Below are 16,272 nucleotides of genomic sequence, written 5' to 3' on the forward strand. Positions count from 1 at the left end.
TTCCCCATCTGCGTAGGACTGACGAAGTAAAAAAGAACAATGAGCAGAGTAAATAGAAACAAATGCCTCAGTGTTGAATACAGGTCTGTTTTAAATAAAAAATGACTCCCCAAGATGGATATATAGTTGGGAAAACAGTTTAATATTTTCTCCTTTGAATAATGGATATCATAGTACAACTCCACCAGCGCGTTTCATTTCGTTTACATTCGAAGATATAAATTAGTAAAAGTACTCCTGATAACAAGATTGTGTAGCTTCTTCCCAAATGCGTCTCAAATAAAAACCGTCCATAATATATATGTTTATATATTTACAAACAAACAGACGATGTCAGCTTCTCATTTTTGCAATACAACTTGCATAAATTAGAGGCATCATTTCGCCATCACTTAAAAAAATAAATATCAAATGTAGGCTTTTCCACTTTGAAGTCCTCAAGTTCACTTCAGTCCCGTTCGCCTTGCGTCCCAAGACACCTCCTTTTACACATATAGTTTCACAGAAAGGCCAAATCATTTTTTTTTCACACGTGAATATGCTGAAATAATATACCGTGGCAAATAAGCAAACTATAGGAACCTGAGAAATAACATGTACATCACATATAGCGGGAGATATTTCTTTTTCAAACCAGCATTATGTAATGATTATCCACAATGCGTCAAGGGAAAAAAAAGTAACAATGAAATAATACATTAATAATCACACACACGTGATGGTGGAGAGCGCCTCAGTCTCTGCGGAGCTGAGGAAGTGGTAGCAGCTTTCATTTCGACTCTGTGGTGGCACTAGATCCGGTATGAAGTGGAGGTTGTGGGGGTTAAAACATGGGGCCAAAAGGTGGTGTTTTTACTCGCTTTATAGTCAAAGCAATTGTGACACCTACCTGCAGACCGTGGAAATATAAATCCCACACGACCGACTCCCTCCACAGCCCCTCAGGAAACACTATGTTCTTTCAGGTTGGCTCTTCTTAAAACATATCGATACTGCAAGTGCTTATTAAAATCCCCACTGCCTCATTACCGGTAGAAAGATAGAAAAGGGAAAAAAAGAAAGAAAACCCCCCCACAATAACCCAAGTGACATTAGAATATGTAAAGTTTCCCGGTGAATGCACAGAGCAAACTGTGATTTGTTTGCTTTTGGCTGACCCTCTGTAATTATAATTATCCAACTGAAAGATAAAGTTTGGGGCCTGCTGTGCGGGCGCGCACACACTGACACACACACACACACACTCACACACTCATCGGAGGAAACATACAACATATAGGATTCCTGGTCAAAGGTATGGCAACATTTCTCCACTTATTGGATTCAGGAACTGCCACTGTGTGTGCACGCGCGTTTTTGAACGTGAGAGCGTGCGTGTAGGTTGACTTGAGCGCTGTCTTCCTCAGCCTCAATGTTAATGTCTAATCTGTGTGCATGTGTTTGCAGCAGGCGACACTTTTCTTATAACCTCTTCGGGCTATACTGCTTTCTAATGCGTCTTCGAATACATGTCTTATTAAAAATATATATGTAAATGATAATTAATTGATTATTCCAGAAAATGCACTGCGCTGACGACACGTTTTAGAGACACGTTTTAGACCAACGTGTTTATTCGCTTTGACAGTGCTGGGAAATGTCAAAAGGTAACTTAGTATCATAATCAGTCCTCACATCGTCGTCATTTTTAAACAAGCAATAATTCGGCAATAGTGTAAAATAATGCCACGTATGTCTCATGCAAGCTTGAAAGCATTGTTAATGTTGCGTTCAATGCTTTGACTACTCAGACACATGAAAGTGACAACAAATAATAATAAATACATAAATAAACAGTTAATTTGCATTGAAAACAAGTGACTCATTTGACTTCCGCCACGGAGCATGCCTCCCTCCCGCGTTTAAGAGAAAATACAATCTCAAGATTCTCACCAGATTAAATGAATCTTCCAAAAAAAATGGTTATCATTTTGTTTTTTTTGTTTTTTGTGAACGCGTCGCTGTTATTACGTACCTTTCTTCGCTTCTAAATGTGCGTGTCTGAAATGCTGCTGCTGCTGCTGCTCGACAACAACAATCTGGTTCGGGTTAAATTTAACGAGGGGAGAGTCTGGTCTGTGTTTGGGGTGTGAGCTCGACTCCAGAGTCTGCTGAGAGGAGCTCAGACCCTCGTTTGCTGCAGCGGCGGCGGCGGCGGCGGCCGCAGCAGCAGCCAGACTCACTCCGGATGAATTAGTATAGCGCAGGATCCCTTGGCCCTGCAGGGGGCTGAAGTTGCCATAGTTTGTGTAATTGCTATAAAAGGGAGAAGTGTAATAAATAGGTCTTCCGAGGATGGAGGGGGTTGTGTAGAGGGAGGGGGAACTGGCAGCCGGGGAGGTGGTGGAAGACGCAGGGGGGGTGAGGAGGCCACCGCTGGAGGAGGGGCCATGTGGTAGCCCATTCTGCCCCGGTTGCTGATGTTGCTGCTTTTGGTCCGAGGTAGCAATTTCCGCCAGCGACCACAATTTGGGCTTGACCGTAGGGTTCTGCGGTGAAGGTCTGCTATCTAGGCCGGAAGACGATTTGTTGGTATTAATGTGGTTATTGATGAGGCTCCGGGCCAAATCCTCGCGCTGGCTGTGGAGATGGTGGAGGTGATGGAGCTGGTGGTGCTGTGGCGGCTGATGCTGCTGGTGGTGGTGGTGACCAAGCAGTGGAGATTCTAGTGGAGGCGACGACGTGACGGATATGGGCGAGATCGATGCTCGCGCTTCGTGGTTCTGGTCCTCGCCGTCTTCGTCGCATTTGTCGCCTGCCCGGTCGGAGCCCAGCTCGCCCCCGCGACAGCTGACCTTCTCCCCGTCAGACTCCGCCGAGCAGGAGTGGTCCGTCAGGGTGTCGACGTGCAGGCTGATACCTGAGACAGGAGGAGAACAATTATGATAATAATTAGAATGATTGAAATATATAAATAATTAGATAAAGACACGGTGACAGGAAAACCTGACAATCCAATATATTATATATATATATATATATATATATATATATATATATATAAACGAAAGAAAAACGGTATACCACATTAAATATTAATGAGCCATATTCAAAAAAAAAAGAATAACAATTTTCCTAGAACTAATTGTGTTGTAGAAGTATAGCCCGTATTCCTCGTCCATGCGTATTCAAAGCAATCGATACTGTTTTACAACCAACGAGGCTTGAATAAGTACAATGATATTAGTCACATCAATTTAAATAGTTAAAATAATTTCCTATGACACCACTAACGATTTCCTTATTTTACATAATTATACAAAAATGTCACCCGGATAATAACATTACATTAAGGCCCCATGAGGATTACTATGCTATGTGTACTTTGCCAGTGACCTGCCATCAATCATGTTAAAGAAAATAAAACCTTCACCTATAGTCGTAGAACCTGGTTTCCATTAAACACACACACACACACACACACACACACACACACACACACACACATATATATATATATATATATATATATATATATATATTATTTGTAGATTATTTGTACATGAGTTTTATAAATTGCTAATTAAATATGATTAATTATTTATTTTATTTTACTACAACAAGAGCAATAGATAAGAGGAGGATCCATCCCGTCCCTCCCCTCGAAGCCCCATCCTATATTGCCCGAATTGTTAAATGGATCAATTGGCTCGGTCGCCAGATTATACCCCACCTTCATCCTCCGCTGAAGCCTCGCTGTTCTCCAGGTTCTTTTCAGAGGGCTCCACTTCTTTCCTCTCCCCGTCCCCGTCCTCCTCGTCCTCGTCCTCGCTCTTATTCCTGGGCGCCCAGGTCATCTTGTTCTCCTTCTTGAGCCTCCGCCTGGCGTTGGCGAACCACGTGGAGACCTGCGTCAGGGTCATCTTGGTGATAATGGCCAGCATGATCTTCTCCCCTTTCGTGGGGTACGGGTTCTTCCTGTGCTCCTGCAGCCAGGCTTTTAGGGTGGCCGTGGCGTCCCTGGTGGCGTTTTTGCGGTAAGCCGGGTCGTTGAATTGGTAAGGGTACCCCGGACTCCCGTATGGGTGGTAACTTAATGCCCCCGCCATGCCCGACGTCTGCGCGTCATATGGAGAGCTCTGGGGGAAAGTTGAACAAGTCAGGATGTGTTTTCTGCAGCGTTGTTTAAAGTGTTATTCCATTTCAAATGTGACGTGACTAACAAAACACATCATTTAAAATAATTTTAAAACACGCAGCAATATATATTACAATTAAAGTAATGTGTTGTTTTCTTCAGAAGAGGTTAGAAAGGACAAAATTCACCGGCAGATCATGTCCTGAATTAGTATAACTAATCTAAGCTTGATAATACCGTGCAGTGTATTGTAAATAAACAATCAATATGTAATAATGTGCCTTGATAATTAATCAAAACCATACTCGCTAAGTAACAAATAAAAACACTAACATCCAAATCACATTAGTAAACACACTGTGAGCAAAAGCAGGCCGCAGAAAAGCACAAACTTATAGTTATAATGGTTAGGATCATTAGCAGATTAACTAATGACAGGGATCCTGTTAATAAAGCCGTTAAGATAATAAAAATGACATTTCAATTTTCTTTAATCGCCTATTAAACTTCCTCATTTTCTGCAGTGGCTGCTTTTTGTTTGGTGGCAGCTCCAATGTGTTAACATATCTCCTCTTTGCAGCATTACAAATCCCATTAGCAAATCACTCGCTATGCACCTTTCATAAAACGCTTGAAGTGCCCTGTGACCTTAGCATTGCGAGTCTTGCTTTTCATGTTCATATTCCGTTTATTCAACTCAGAATAAAGTCAGCGACTTCATCCATTGGTGAGTTTAATGACTGCTGAGGATGGAGGAGTAATAGCTTGCGTTATATTAATTTTTCAATACACACATTAACTGCTTAGAGGCTAAAGGCTCACATGGAAACCTAAGATGTTTTACATGATTAGCTGTGCAGTGAGGTCTCAGCCTGGTCAAGCCATGACAATTTGCAGCTCATGCTTAACAATCCTACTTAAGCCACAACGGTTTTAAAGTAAGGACCCCACGAGTCGGCCACTAGATTTATTTCATCACAAACATTGCTAAGCTGCACACGTTAAATTGCAATTGTGCGCACTCGCAGACATAACATCGCCGACAATTTCTCTCCTCATACAGAATGATCCATGAATGCATTTTTACCATGTAGGATGGGAATCCCGTAGTCGGATCCGTGGAGTATGACAGTGGACTGGAGAAGCCTGCACCAGCCGAGGCGGAGAACGCAGCCGATCCCGGGTAAGGACTGAAGGCTGAGCCAGAGGACGACCTCGCCAAGTCTTCACTGCGCGGGGCAGCCAGAGCCGAGGCCCCGTACGCCGGACACGAGTAAAGAGCCAGCGAGCCCGGAGGCTGGTAGAGGTAACCCTGAGGATAGGACATTGGTGAGCGCGGGATAGGTCGCGGATTCCGAAACGGGAGGAGAAAAAAAAAACGCGCAGGGCGGCGATCAACAGCAGCCAAAATAGTAAACAATCAACTCAATAATCAGCCATGCAAACAGTCATCAGACAATGAAAATAAAAAAGTCCTCCCTCCGCAGCCCCCTTACTGGGAAAAAACCCCCGAAAGATCTGTTAAAGTGCCCACATAGAGGCAATGTGGCATGCGTCTTGATCCCCTAGCGTCCGATCTTTTTAGTACGCAGCACTATGAAGTGAGGAGTTAGGAGGGAAGGAGCCAGTGGAGTTTCAGACACACAGAGCATTGGGGGAAACTGGAGCTGTCACTCCGGCTCATCTGAATATCTCATCCCCGCCCCCTTTCCTGCCATATAGATATGGAGCCTCCGAACAAAACCAACACTCCACACTGCAAAAAGTAGGGTCCATCCATCACGCGTTATTTAGTTTAACGTGATTATAACACCTTTCATTTTTTAAAAGGAAATCAGACACATTTACCAACTAGATGAGATGATAATGTAACCATTGCAAATGCAAATTAATGTATCTATGGATTCGTTATGCCGTTTTTTGTCAGTAGATTCAGGGACATTTACAACAAAGATGATCTGTATCCGAATATGTCTTATTTTTTAATTAAATGTCATTATGCCAATTCAAACAGAGCATTGTTCTTGTTACCTTTGCAGCGGCAGCCTGACAGGGCGAGAAGAAGGATACGTATACACGATTAGCTCGGCTGTTTTAAGCAATATTGTTTTTGCATCGACGGTCTTATTAATTGTGTTTGTTTTAAAGTCAGGTTCGCGTCTGTGCGATCAAAACATGCACACATCTGTGCACACACAACTGTTACTGCAACTGTGTGTGTGTGTGTGTGTGTGTGTGTGTGTGTGTGTGTGTGTGTGTGTGTGTGTGTGTAAGAGAGAGAGAGAGAGAGAGAGAGAGAGAGGGTGTCTAACATGGTCAGTGCTCAGCTGGTTATTTCGTAAGTCCAGCGATCAGACGCGGACACGTCCACGTGCGTACCCAAGCACAGATAAGTGTACGCTCTTGAGGAAAGTGCGCGCTCTGGTCTGCGAGAGGCTCGCCCACCCGGCTCCTTAATTTCTACCATGCACTTAACACACCTCAAATACACTCATCCCTTTATTATTACAATCACGTTGATCGGGAACAATGGACCTGATGGTGGTGATTGTCGGTGCACGAGAGGGGCATTCCCTCCTCCACACACACACACACACACACACGCACGCACACACACACACACACACACACACAGAGCCAACCAGCGGCGCCGTGCCATGTGCGCAATTGTATTCGACAAGTTTGACAGTTTATTTTTTGTTGTTCACGCACTCTGCACTCAGTGTGTACGGGCACTCACTTGTCTACACTGTCATGTGTCTGTGAACGCGCTTTTGGACTTGTCTGCATGCAAAACAGGGCATAGCCTTGTCCTTTATTACTGTGATTACAGGCTTAATGACCTCTGTTGGAGACAAGCGATACAGCACAGCGTGGTGGAAACCTGAAACTGTGACAGCGGTTTTGAAAACGGGCAGTCAAGGTGGCCACTGCTGGGAAGAAGAGTGGCCTATAGCAGTCTTCCTCATCAGTATGCATCGGAATGAATGTGCTCATCCATCAGGTGCTTGTTCCTCTTCTGCAGTGTGGTCTGACAGTGTTGTAAACAGCAACAGCACCATTTAAATAGGTGCAATACAGCTCGCCTTTTAGCAGGACTGATTCATTTATTTATTTAAATACCTGAATACATAGTGCAAAAAAAGAGCCCACAAGTGGTATAAATACATTTCAGCTCAACAAAATGAATGTCCAATGATGGCCTGTTTTTTAAAATATAATTACAGATATAACGATTACATTTTCATTGAAACTATTAAAAAGGAGACATGCCCATGTTGTGACTATTACACGTTGTTGTTATCACAACATGTGTCAAGTACAGTGTTATTAGACCGTGACAGGGCTCACAGTATTTGCGTACAGTACACCCACGTGAGTGTAATAAACCATATTTTAAAAAACTATCTTTTGGTAATGCTCTTTTTCAATCCAACTGCTGTCTTTATTTTGCAAATACATTTATGACCAACACGACAATACTATATTCAATACCGTAATGACGATTTGAAAACACTGCATATTGTAGATCTAATATATTGACTTTATCTACGAATAGTGCAGGTGTATACATATACAATATCAAATTAATTTCTAAATTATGATAGCATTTTGGAAGATTGGCATAGGTACAACTTATATACCTGCGATAGTTGCCCGAGCTGGACAGTGTATTTAAGTCAGTTTAGTAGTTATGAACACCGTCATCACGAGGATGAAACATAAACGTCAGTTAGCCCTCAATATGCAGAGTTAGGAGAAAGATTGTTCACTGCAGTGTAAAAAGTCTAAGTAAGTTTTACATCTTTTTGGAGACACTGATTATATATTGTACTCTCTTTTATTTGAAATGGTCTGTCTTCTCTTCATGGTTTGTATTTTTCAGGAAGATATAGGTGGTGTCTCTGTTTCAGGCAGGACTAATCAATCCCAGAAGAGTACATTCGAGCGCTCCAAATATAGACTGGGTCAAGATGTGGCTGGCTGGGAGTACTGTTTGGCCCACACCAGGGGGCACTGTCTCCTCTACACACAGACCATTGGCTATAGGCATCAGTGCTGTACTATCACAGTGTGTGCGTGTGCATGTGTGTGTGCGCGTGTGTATGCATGGAGACCCCTTTCTCACTTGCACGTGTGTAAGTTTATATAATGGTAAGTGTACATGAGTGTGCATGTGAATTTCTAGGTGCACATAGGCATACCGTCAGTGCACCTGTCGGTCTGTTAAGGTGTATAACTGTGTGTGTGTGTGTGTGTGTGTGTGTGTGTGTGTGTGTGTGTGTGTGTGTGTATATGAACTCCGCTGCAGTGCATACCAGGTCTCAGTTTCAGGCAGGAGCTCCTTGGATATTTTAGTCCCAGGCTGATGGAGATATATAGGAGATATAGAAGATATAGGAGATATAGGAGATGGGAGAGAGACAGGGGACTGACAGACAGGCAGGCAGAAAGACAAGCAAACGGAGAGACAGACAGATAAAGAGAGTATCGAGATAGAGACAGTTAGGCGGGCAGATGAAACAAGACAGAAAAGCATCAGGTCAGACAGACAGAGAGGCAGGAGGTAAGAAGATGTAGGGTCATACATAGAGATGCCTGCATTACCTCATCGGCACATTAGCTGAATGGGAATTAGCTGTGCTGACACTCAACATGATGTGGTGTAACACTTTTGTTGATGATGTTGAGGTGAGTGGTAATGAGTTATAAACAAGGATTAAACAAAAAAAGGTCTGTGCTTGTTTTATTGACGTAATATTCAAAATGCGCTTAAATGTTGAGGAGGAACTGGATTTTTACTGTAACAACGATACGTTAATAAAAGTACAATATTAATAAAAAGTTGTGGCTTTCATTAAATGTAGAGAGTTTAAAGGCTCTCTTTGCAAATACTTCTTTGGCCCCATGTAGTTAGTCACAGTTAAAACAAGTTTCCTCTTATTATTTTGCTTTAAATATTTTCTAAAAGGAAAATAAATCAGACACACCTGCAATTAATTGATCTCATAATATGAACAATTATGACTATGAATGGATAAAAGCAGGTTTTCTACCTCTGCTCACATTATATAACTACATAACAGTCATTTAATCAAAAATATCATCCTTCATGAATGAAGGAAACAGCTATTGATTTCTCATTTATTTTCTCCCAGGAGAATTTACCACTGAATAATATCAAACCGGCAGAGTTACTTGTATTGCATTGGCTTATGATTGCTAACTGCTTACCCTTTAAGGGAGAGTAAATTGCCCAAAGTTAAATTAAATAGCTGAAGGATATAGCTTTGAAGTCATGTCCTTTGTTTTTTACACATATGACAAAATAAATATTGATTTCAGATTGTTCATGCAGGTTTGAGGTTTGGAGCTCTGCAGTGCAGCTGTTGAGGCCCTTTTGCATTTCATCAACTCACATGACTTGCATTGGTTTGTGTTTGAAGTATGCGGGCACATTTAGGGGCAAGTGGGGTAAATGTGTAATTGCATGTGTGTGTGTGTGTGTGTGTGTCTGACACTCTAACTCCACACGGCCAGATGCAGGCAGTGTCGCAGTAAAATGGACGAGTTATGTAGTCATATTGAGCTGCTCTGAAATCAATACGCTCAGGAATATAGCAGAATGATTAAAGCCTGACGGACCCAGACTATTGTTCACAGTGACCATTGGCTACTCACACGCGGTTGACACTTATTAGAACGGTGCATTGAGTTTTTCCACCTTGAAAATCAGTTTATACCTTCTGTCTTAACTTTGAACTCACCCTCATGGTTTCATATTGAGCGAGGTGTATTCAATCGAGAACAGCACATTTTTGTTTCCCCACACGACTATTCACTCTCCTGAATTTTGAAAACACAGAAAAAGCACAAAATATCTCATCTTCTGTGGGTTTATAAAAGAAATGTTCAATATCCCACACTCGCACAACGTGTTATGTTTGTGTGGGGGCCTGAAGATGGAATAAGAACGATTGCATTGTGATCTTCAATTGTGCAACTTAATCAGACTTATTGTCATCTTCATATGATCAAAACAACTGAGATCTGTAAAAAAAACAAAGTCAATATGTTTCATGTCTTTGCCTGTCTGTCATCACAACAGAGTCACATTTGCTGAATGTTGATACAAAGCAGTACTACACTTCATCCCATCCCCCCATTCGGGGTTGTCGCTGAAATGTCTTTGGTCTTTTTTCTTTTTTGTGTGTGTATACAATGGGGGAGGGGGCAGTAGGGGAGGGGGCAGCTGGGGGAGGTGAGGGGTTGGGTGGCAGACTGGCGACAGGCCGTCATCTTTCTCCCCGCCTGGCATCTGCCCACTGCTGCCAACCCTCTTCTAATCAGCAGCCGTCCATGTGCTTGGCAGCAGAGGGGGTTTCAAATCAGCTTCTCGCCCCGAGTTAAAAACCCTAAGCCCTATCACTTTGTAAACGGGTACCTTTAGGGCGACTGGTGCAGGGACGCCTCTGATGTGCTGAAGTGGAGAACATCGGTTGCCTTGTTGCCTTGAAGATGTTATGCTGCTCGCGCTGTAGTTGCTCTTGTACTTGTACTGGTTTGTCATAGTTTCTCCAAAAAAACTAAATCACAAGGCAGTCTCTGTCTTTCGATTTGATTTGTTGAACATGCTGCTAACTGACATGGATGTTGAGGGAAACAGTTCTCGGTGAGCAAAGTGAAGCAGTGAACCGATGGGCGTGAAGTGTAATTCCTCTTGAAAAAAGAAGGAAAACAAGAAGCACACTTGGAAGTGAAAAGCGAGTCTTTAAGTTGCTTCATTCTGACATGTTGTCTGAATTGGTAAGACGGGGAGAACGGGGTGTCTGCCTCGCAGCTCGTGGTTGGAAAACCTTTTTTGTCGAGCGGCCGTCTTGAAAACCATAAACATAACCATTAAAAAAAAAATAAAAAAAATACACTGTGTGAGAAAAAGTGTTACATTGAGTTCAAAGATGAGGACACCAGGACTATGAGCATCACACTCATGACTGCTATTATAATTCTTAAGAACAAACCATTTGGTCTATAGCATAAATCAAATAAATATGCATGTTTGTTTGAGATCAAACCATTTGGTCTATAGTATAAACCAAATATAATTATAAATGTTTGTTTGAGAACACATCATTTGGTCCATAGCATGAACCAAATATAATTCTATATGTTTGTTTGAGAACACATCATTGGGTCTATAGCATAACAGCTACAGGGCTCATTCATCCACAGGGTGGAGGGTGGGGGGGGGGGATTTAGGTGGGATGGCTGTTGGCTTCAGAAGTAACAAGCACAAATAATGGGCTATGTTGAAGGGGAAGAAGAAGAGAAAAAAAATCCACAAATTATAGGAATTATGTGCAGCATGGGTTTCAAACACACACACATCCAGACAGGCTGATTGATGAACCAAACGAGTCACCGAAAATCAAAGGGGGGAAATAAAGGGAGACACAAAGGGGGAACAATTTGAAATGGACTTACCCTCTCCGGTGGCTCTGTAGCCAAGGGTCGGACAGATAGGGTTGCCTAGAAAGAGTCTGCTGACAGCCAGTGTCACTGGGCTTTGTAATCATTGTGCTGGACCTGATAGGGTTACTAGCGGCTAATCCAGGCTGACCTTGGTTAGGTGCCCTGAATGAGGACGGCTTTGTACAGTTGGGACAAGCTAACAGTATGGCGGTGATGCTGACATATAATGTCTGCATGGGGACTTGCCACCACAGCTCTTTTGTTGTGCTATCGAGTTGCCTTGAGTCCAAGCCACACACACACAAAAAATGTTTTTCTCTTTCTGCGCGAGTGGAAGAAAGGTGGCATTTAAATTGTCACTGGGGAGAAGGTAAGGTTGTATCTCAAGGTTCAAGAGGTCAGCTCTTGTGTTGGATGGTGTTCGAGGGACTTCAAAACAAATCCGTGATGACATTCCATGTTGTTGTCACGTAATGGCCCGTGTGTCTGTGCGTGTTTTCACGGGGTGTGATAGAAATGCCACCACAAATCTACAGCGTGTTCTTAGAGGGAATATCTTTGGACAAGGCCAAACTGATACGGCAGCATTGTTTTGTTTTTCTGCTCCACCGTGGAAGGAGCAGGCATTTACCTGTGCCACATTTCATTTGAAAAATGAGCAAGATTGGTGAAGAAAAACAACATGTCACGTGACTCTCACAACAATGCACAAAATAATCGTAATCATAAAAAAAAGTCAGTTTTGGGAGTTTTTTCTGAATTATTCATTTAATAGGGCGATTATGTATGTCATTGAGTATCAGCAATTTTAAATTGAGTAAAAATGCACAAAAGCGACACCACATAAAAGTCTTGTGCCCTCTGTTTTCTATGGTCATGCATCGTCTCGTACAAAAGGCGACACAATCAACCAGGTAATCCAATTAATGAATGATTTTACAGAAGCACGAATGGGAGACAGAGAGAAAGGTGAATTTAATGTTAAACATGATATATTATGATACACAATCGCCATCTTCCCTTTGACATCCACATCATTCCAACAACACACACACACACACACACACACACACACACACCTTCAGGCTCCAACCAGTGTGAAGGCAGTAGAGAGAAGGCATCCTTGCCTTTCTTCCTGCCAGGGAGAGCTGTAAATGGGAATGGGATTCCCATCCCCTGGAGCCTGCTACTAATCCACAACAGGCCCACTGCTGGATTACTGGGGACATCAGCTGACATGCCAGCAAGAGTACACACAAGCACGCACACAGGCACATGTGTACACTCACCTAGCACACACATCAGTGCGTGCGCAAGATGTGCAACATCACTGGTCAGGCGTATGGATAGGCTCACACACACATACCGAATACCTACACAAACAGACAAATCACACACATAATCAAGACCTGGAATGCAGCTCATGGCTTTAATACATTGGCAGGACAACAGGCACGTGCACAGATAGAGCCCTAGTGGTGCTCAAGCACCAGCCCTTTTGCCCTGGATGAGAAAAGTGCCCTTTTTGCTGGAGCCACTTTTTTAAGTATTTAAGAATAAAAGTTACTCTCTCTGTAATCAATTCCCCCCAAATGTGTTTTGATATCCGACGGGGCATTTATTTGAGTTCTAGTGAGAATTTCGCCCCGACATGCTCCGCGACGCTCACAACCCCCCTCCTCCCCCCGCCGCCCCCCCCCTCCTCCTCCTCCACTTCCTCCTCGCGCCACCAAGCGGCTGCACCTCCTTCTCCTCTGACCCGCAGCATCAGACACACAGGTCATGACGGCGTTTGTCCCCTGACGTTGTTTTCTGATAAATCAACCACAACATTAGCGCTGCTGAAAACATGACGTCACAACTGGTCCGACGTTTCCTAAAAAACCCAAACAAATAAAAACTCACGAAATCCGTGATTTCAAAGCCTTGCAGCGTTTTACTGACGTCATGTTTAATGGAGAGAGAGAGAGAGATTCAGTTTATTTGTATAGCCCATTTTCACAAATTACAAATGAGTCTCAGAGTGCTTTACAATCTGTACACATAGACATCCCTGTCCCAAAACCTCACATCGATCAGGAAAAACTCCCAAATAACCCTTCAGGAAAACATAAAAATAAAATACACACACCAGTCATCTTCTTTGTGTTGTATAAATGCCGTTTAGACAATTTCCAAAGTATGTTGAAAGTATGTTTATAAGTCACGAGAATTCACAGCTAGAAAATAGCAGTTAGACTATGCTAACAATGCTAGCTCTCAGTGTCATGCTATCCTTGTGCCTCATTGTTTTATGTGTTATGTATCTCTTTGTTTGGTCTGTTCCAGTCTTACAACGACCAATCTTGTAGAAAACGGACAACACGGCTCAGCAAAAATACATTTTAATTTTCAGTAAAGTAACATCACAAGTGATCCAAACTATAGTTTCTCATATTCACTTTCAATAACACATTTTCGCTGCTTCTGAATTTCCTCTTGGCTGTTGACGACGATCAATATCGCTCATTTTGAAAATGACGTCAGAGGGCATTACGGATTCGTATCAGACCGGCGAGGAGGGCGATAGTGGCTGGCATGATGACCCATTAGCCAATCAGAACACTTGTACTGTTGTGGCCATATAATAATTCATCTTTATTCATAAAGAAAATGTAAGCTAGCTTTCTAATGCTGCCCAGAGGAAACGCAGGTCGAGGACAGCTTCATCAGTGTAATGCTTCAACTCTGTCCGAATTTTTTTTTGGCAATGGGTGCCCTTTTTTTGGGTTTGAGCACCTGCCCCCCAAAATGTCTGTGCACGTGCCTGCAGGACAATATAGAGATTGCCATATTTCTACAGGAGTTGGCAGTAACAGCTAAGTCCGTCCTCTATTGTCCCGGCTGGTCTGGATGCGTGTTGATGTATACGCTTTTTGGAGTCACTCGCCATGCAATTATCATCAATCTTGCATTATTTATCATTGCCTGCGTTGTGCTCTCTCTGATTATTCTTGCAGTGCAGAAATTTCAACTCTTGTTTCTGAAGCAACATTTCTGCAGATATGTCTTCTCCTGACCCCACAACGAAGAAAAATAAAACATTTTAATAATATTATTTCTGGCAAACAAATTTAGAATCAAATGCGGTCAAAGAAAAGTTGACCGTGGTTGTTGTAGCTCTCGGTGCTTTAACTTGAATACAGAATGATGAATTTCATCCACTGTTGCACAAATAATGCATTTTATGCAAATATATTACAATTGCCTATTAATATTCGTTGCTTTTGGATTTGATCAATATCATTTCAAGTAATTTTACTTGAGATCGTTGCCAGAACAAATATTACAGTTCCCTTTGCATTGAATGTAAAAGAAATGTTTTTTTAATGTGGAATATTTCTGTCCTGACGAAGTCCTGATGAAAAGTTGCTCAATATGTACATCCTACTTAATGTTGTGTGAAGAAAGAAATACAGAAAACCAGCGCAAACCCGGACGAGTGAAAAGAAAAATATGATTTTAAGAGCCCATGTTTGTAACCAGAAAACAAACAAACAACTAAAACAAAAATCAGACAGTATACAAATGCTCTTATCATTTGATGATGTCATTCATGTTTAACCTTTGTATATTGTTTGGTTATATAATATATATAATGCTGATGTGAAAGTCACTAATACTTTTTATTGTGGAAATCAATTTTGACTACGTTCCAAACAATACAATGGTACATATAATTGTCCCGCAGTTATTTGGGATATCAAATGTGGCAGCAAGTCAGTATATATCATTTTCTGATTGCTAGAAACTATCAACTCCAACACACAAATCAGCTTTAACACATTTGAAATGCAGTCAGGTAAATCTCAGCCCATGATTAGGTCAAGCGTGGTGGTGGTATTTGTGGTAAACACTGTTCCGCTCTGGGGGCTAAACGTTTGTGTCAGTAAAGAATAATTACACCCTTCCACGTTGTATCTATCGTGTTAATCTCGGTCCACAGCAGCCACTTTATTCTCTCGTTTGTTTAATAGCTCACTAGCAGCTTTATTGTTTCAAAGTGCTCGATAGCAAACCTGTAAATTCTCTGTTCAACATTTGCCCCCGTGGCGTTGTGGTTCACTGGTGCTGAATGTTGGAATAAAGCAAACAGTCATTGATCTGCAATCAAAGATCCAGGACAGGAGGTCATTTACATGTGGGGAAGAAAACCATTAGGAACGGCGCTGCAAGGCATGTGTGGCGTTAAATTCATTTAGCGGTGGTTCGCTGGCACTATTGACATTGAAAAAAAAATCACTAAACTATTCTAAAATATTTTGTGTCTTAGTGGTAGATTCTGTCTGGTGCTAATTAGAAATGGATGTGCGTCTGTGCCGTACAAAACAAAGCCACGTGAACTATCAGGGGACCGAGGGAGAGAGGCAGCTTTTACACTGTGGGAAAGGAATCAGATCGGAGGCAAAATTAAGCACAACCACTTGTTGGCAGTTGGTCAAGTTTGCAACTGTCCCAGGAGTCCTGAGTGATTATGCAATGTGTTGCAGGTTGTGTTAAAATTTGATGATTAAATGGGCAAATACCTCCTAGATTTGTAGACTGAGTGCGGGGCCTGTTTATTTTATTTATTCATAGCATGAATATAAATAATTTACCAGTCAGCAGTTTTTTTGTCAGAGGAGAATCATTATTGTATGTGG

The 16,272-nt window shown here is 42.2% G+C and overlaps 1 protein-coding gene across 2 annotated transcripts; it reads right to left on the minus strand.

Annotated features, from left to right (window-relative positions):
- Positions 1–121: 121 nt before the first annotated feature.
- On the minus strand, positions 122–11,618 carry irx2a (iroquois homeobox 2a). Of its 2 annotated transcripts, XM_056445199.1 has the most exons (4): positions 10,563–11,618; positions 5,205–5,429; positions 3,713–4,118; positions 122–2,899 (listed from the first exon to the last, which is right to left on the minus strand). In XM_056445199.1, exons 1-4 carry the CDS (start codon positions 10,686–10,688, stop codon positions 2,007–2,009), a joined length of 1,650 nt encoding a protein of 549 aa, XP_056301174.1. In that variant the 5' UTR covers positions 10,689–11,618; the 3' UTR covers positions 122–2,006. The 2 variants fall into 2 exon arrangements, with proteins under 2 accessions (XP_056301174.1, XP_056301175.1); XM_056445200.1 differs by having other exon boundaries at positions 5,205–10,649.
- Positions 11,619–16,272: the final 4,654 nt, after the last annotated feature.

This window comes from Pseudoliparis swirei, chromosome 22 (genome assembly GCF_029220125.1).
Source record: "Pseudoliparis swirei isolate HS2019 ecotype Mariana Trench chromosome 22, NWPU_hadal_v1, whole genome shotgun sequence".
In the NCBI taxonomy this organism is placed as follows: Eukaryota; Metazoa; Chordata; class Actinopteri; order Perciformes; family Liparidae; genus Pseudoliparis; species Pseudoliparis swirei.

Bases quoted from the DNA above. Each gene is read 5' to 3' on its own strand.
- irx2a (XM_056445199.1), bottom strand. From the start codon at position 10,688: ATGACAAACCAGTACAAGTACAAGAGCAACTACAGCGCGAGCAGCATA. The intron at 5,430-10,562 runs GTACCCGTTTAC...TCCTATCCTCAG, and splicing joins CTGCACCAGTCGCCCTAAAG to GGTTACCTCTACCAGCCTCC. The intron at 4,119-5,204 runs GTAAAAATGCAT...ACTTTCCCCCAG, and splicing joins CGGGATTCCCATCCTACATG to AGCTCTCCATATGACGCGCA.